This window comes from Marmota flaviventris, chromosome 18, assembly GCF_047511675.1.
Source record: "Marmota flaviventris isolate mMarFla1 chromosome 18, mMarFla1.hap1, whole genome shotgun sequence".
Lineage (NCBI taxonomy): Eukaryota > Metazoa > Chordata > Mammalia > Rodentia > Sciuridae > Marmota > Marmota flaviventris.
Genome location: NC_092515.1, coordinates 17508989 through 17511978, shown reverse-complemented (window position 1 = coordinate 17511978; position 2990 = coordinate 17508989). Strand labels below are relative to the sequence as shown.

Genomic DNA, 2990 nt, shown 5'->3' with positions numbered 1-2990 from the left:
GTTCACCCTGGCCACAGTGTGTGGTTCATTCCTTGTCATCGCCAAATAGAACGCCATTGTGCGGATGTGTCCGTCTGTTTATCCGTTCACAGGTTGACGGACAGCCCGTGATGTTTCCACTCTTTGTAGGAACATTCAGGAGCAAGCTTTTGTGCACAGGGGGCTCCATTTCTCCTAAGTAAATATCTGCAGTGGGACTGTGGGGCCTTAGGGTAACTTTTTAAGAAACTGCCAAATTGCTTTCCAAAGTGGCTGCACCAGCAACAGATGAGAGCCCTGGTTTCCTCCCCTGGGCTGCTCAGTGCTTGGAACTGTCTGACTTTTGGATGATAGTCACCCTAATGGGTGTGAAATGGCATCACATTGTGCTCCCTCAGTATTTAAGTGAATAAATGCATTATCTCTGAAGCCAGAGAGAACTTGACTTTGAACCCTGGTGGTCATACTTAATGAGGTTTATGCCCTGGAGCAAGTCACTTCCCCGTGGAGAGGCTGAAGGATTTCACACAGTGAGATAAAGCAGTGATACCCTAAGGAACAGAGGGCCTGCTATGGATCTCGTGCCCACCAGGATGAAGCCGGTAGCAGCCTGGCCACCTCTGTCGCTGTGACCATCGTCTTCGTCATCATCATCATCATCATCATCGTCAAGCCTGCATCATGACAGGGACTGTGGCAGGGACAGTTCCAGGCTCCATTGGAGGCACCTGGCCTGTGTTCATGTTTTAATCTGTGACTCTGTTTCTATAACCATCCCTGTTTTCGAGATGAGAAAGGGGACACAGAAGGGGGACACTTGCCCCAAATCACAAAGTTGGCGAGTCACAAAGCCAGTTCCAGAGCCCAGCCCTCCATCATCACATCACACTTCCTGCCCTTACAAGGCAAACTGGAGAAGTGCCATTCTTAGAGAAAACAGACCAAAATCAAGTGGAAAAGAGGAGAGAGGACCACGGCGTCATCGGAGCATGGGCCTGGACGGGACATCCCGGCTGAGGCTGCTCAGGAGGAGGCCCGTGGTGGAACTTGCTCTTCTTTTTTGCATAGGGACACAGCCCTGGGAACAGAGCTCAAGGCATCTTTTGTGCTTGTGTTCCACAGTGAGTGACGTCACGGGCACTGCTAGGTCTTTAGCATTTCTGCCAGATAAAGAGCTCAGAGCACTTGTTCTGGAGAGGAGAGCAAGGTGACCCGCAGCGGGGGGCTTGCATCTTCAAAGAAGCAGGTGAGCACGGGGCTGGAGGAGCACCTGGGTGCTTTCTGTGCTGGGGGAGTGACAGGAGAAAGGGCAGGTCCCCGGAGGCAGGCTGGCTGATCCTGCCTGGAAAAGTATGTGGGGCTGTGCTACGGTGGGGGTGGGGCTGGCATTGGTGACAGAGTTCCTGGCTGATGGGTGAGGGACAGAAAGACCCCTCCCTGGACTCCTGCACTCACCTCTCCCCCTCTTACCAGTGGCTGTGACCATGGAGACAAGCCCAGACAGGTTCTTCTTCCCGGGAAACCACTGGCTGTACTTCTCTGTGTACCTCTTCTCCTTCCTTGTGGGGCTCCCGCTCAACCTGATGGCCCTGGTGATCTTCGTGGGCAAGCTGCGGCGCCACCCGGTGGCGGTGGACATTCTCCTGCTCAACATGACCCTCTCGGACCTGCTCCTGCTGCTCTTCCTGCCGTTCCGCATGGTGGAGGCGGCCAGTGGCATGCGCTGGCCGCTGCCCTTCATCCTCTGCCCACTGTCCGGGTTCCTCTTCTTCACCAGCATCTATCTCACATCCCTCTTCCTGGCAGCCGTGAGCACTGAGCGCTTCCTGAGCGTGGCCTACCCGATATGGTACAAGACGCGGCCGAGGCTGGGCCAGGCTACCCTGGTCAGTGGCATCTGCTGGCTCCTGGCGGCTTCTCACTGCAGCGTGGTCTACGTCGTTGAATTCTCTGGGGACCAATCCCACAGCCAGGGATCCAACGGGACCTGCTACCTGGAATTCCAGGAGGACCAGCTGGCCTTTTTGCTGCCCGTCCGGCTGGAGATGGCCGTGATTCTTTTTGGGGTGCCCTTGCTCATCAGCGGTTTCTGCTACAGTCGCCTCGTGTGGATCCTCAGCAGGGGGACCAGCCGGCGCAGGCGCAGGAGGGTGGTGGGGCTCGTGGTGGCCACGCTGCTCAACTTCCTCGTGTGCTTCGGGCCCTACAACATGTCCCACCTGGTGGGCTACTTCGAGGGTCAGAGCCCCACCTGGAGGAGTTACGTGCTGCTCCTCAGCACCCTGAATTCCTGCGTGGACCCCCTTGTCTACTATTTCTCATCCTCTAGGTTCCAAGCCGATTTCCAGGAGCTGCTGAGGAGGCTGATGGGCGGCTGCAGCCCTTGGAGGCTGGAGGTTAGCGTGGAGTTGAAGGTCAAGGGTGGAGGAGAGGGGCAGGTGCAGGACTGTCCGACCTAGAGAGCAGGGACAGACTCCAGGAAGGCTAGGGAACAGGTAGCCCCAAGGTCTGGGCTGAGAGTGTGGTCCTCTGGGGCAGGGAGGTGCAGCAGATCCATGTCCCCAGGGCAGGACCATGCCATGCCGTGACAGGACGACTGGATATGGCTCAGGGGCAGAGCAGACACCCTGCCCTCTTAGGGATGTGCTCACAGAAGCCAGCTCTTGATTTTTTGCCTCTTCTGGTTCTCCCATCTGCTCTGGATTTGACTCTGGGAAGTTGTCAGGATCCGAGACTTCTCTGGAAGAAAATGACCTCCCCCAGCGTCGCCCCCCCCCCCCCCCCCGCCCCCAGCCCTGACAGCAAAGGCCAATTCCTGTGTCTTTCTGAGGGAAAAGGAGGAAAGAGTGGTGCCCAGGGTCAGAGGGAGCGGCCTGGCGCCAGGAGAGGGGAGAAGGAGGAGTTCACTCTTCAGGTCGGGAAGGGAGCAGACAGGGCCCCAGGGGTGGGGAGCAACCTGCCCTCGGTGGGCTGTACCGGAAAGTTCCCAGTGCTCAAAGAATTCAGATCTT

General features: G+C 57.1%; 1 protein-coding gene across 1 annotated transcript; it reads left to right on the top strand.

Annotated features, from left to right (window-relative positions):
* Window positions 1-1107: 1107 nt before the first annotated feature.
* Window positions 1108-2438, top strand: Ffar3 (free fatty acid receptor 3). Its single transcript, XM_027941326.2, has 2 exons — window positions 1108-1225; window positions 1453-2438. The coding sequence occupies exon 2, from the start codon at window positions 1464-1466 to the stop codon at window positions 2436-2438; it is 975 nt and encodes a 324-aa protein (XP_027797127.2). The 5' UTR covers window positions 1108-1225; window positions 1453-1463.
* The last annotated feature ends 552 nt before the right edge of the window (window positions 2439-2990 follow it).

Excerpts from the sequence above, each read along its gene's own strand:
- Ffar3 (XM_027941326.2), top strand. The coding sequence starts at position 1,464 with ATGGAGACAAGCCCAGACAGGTTCTTCTTCCCGGGAAACCACTGGCTG.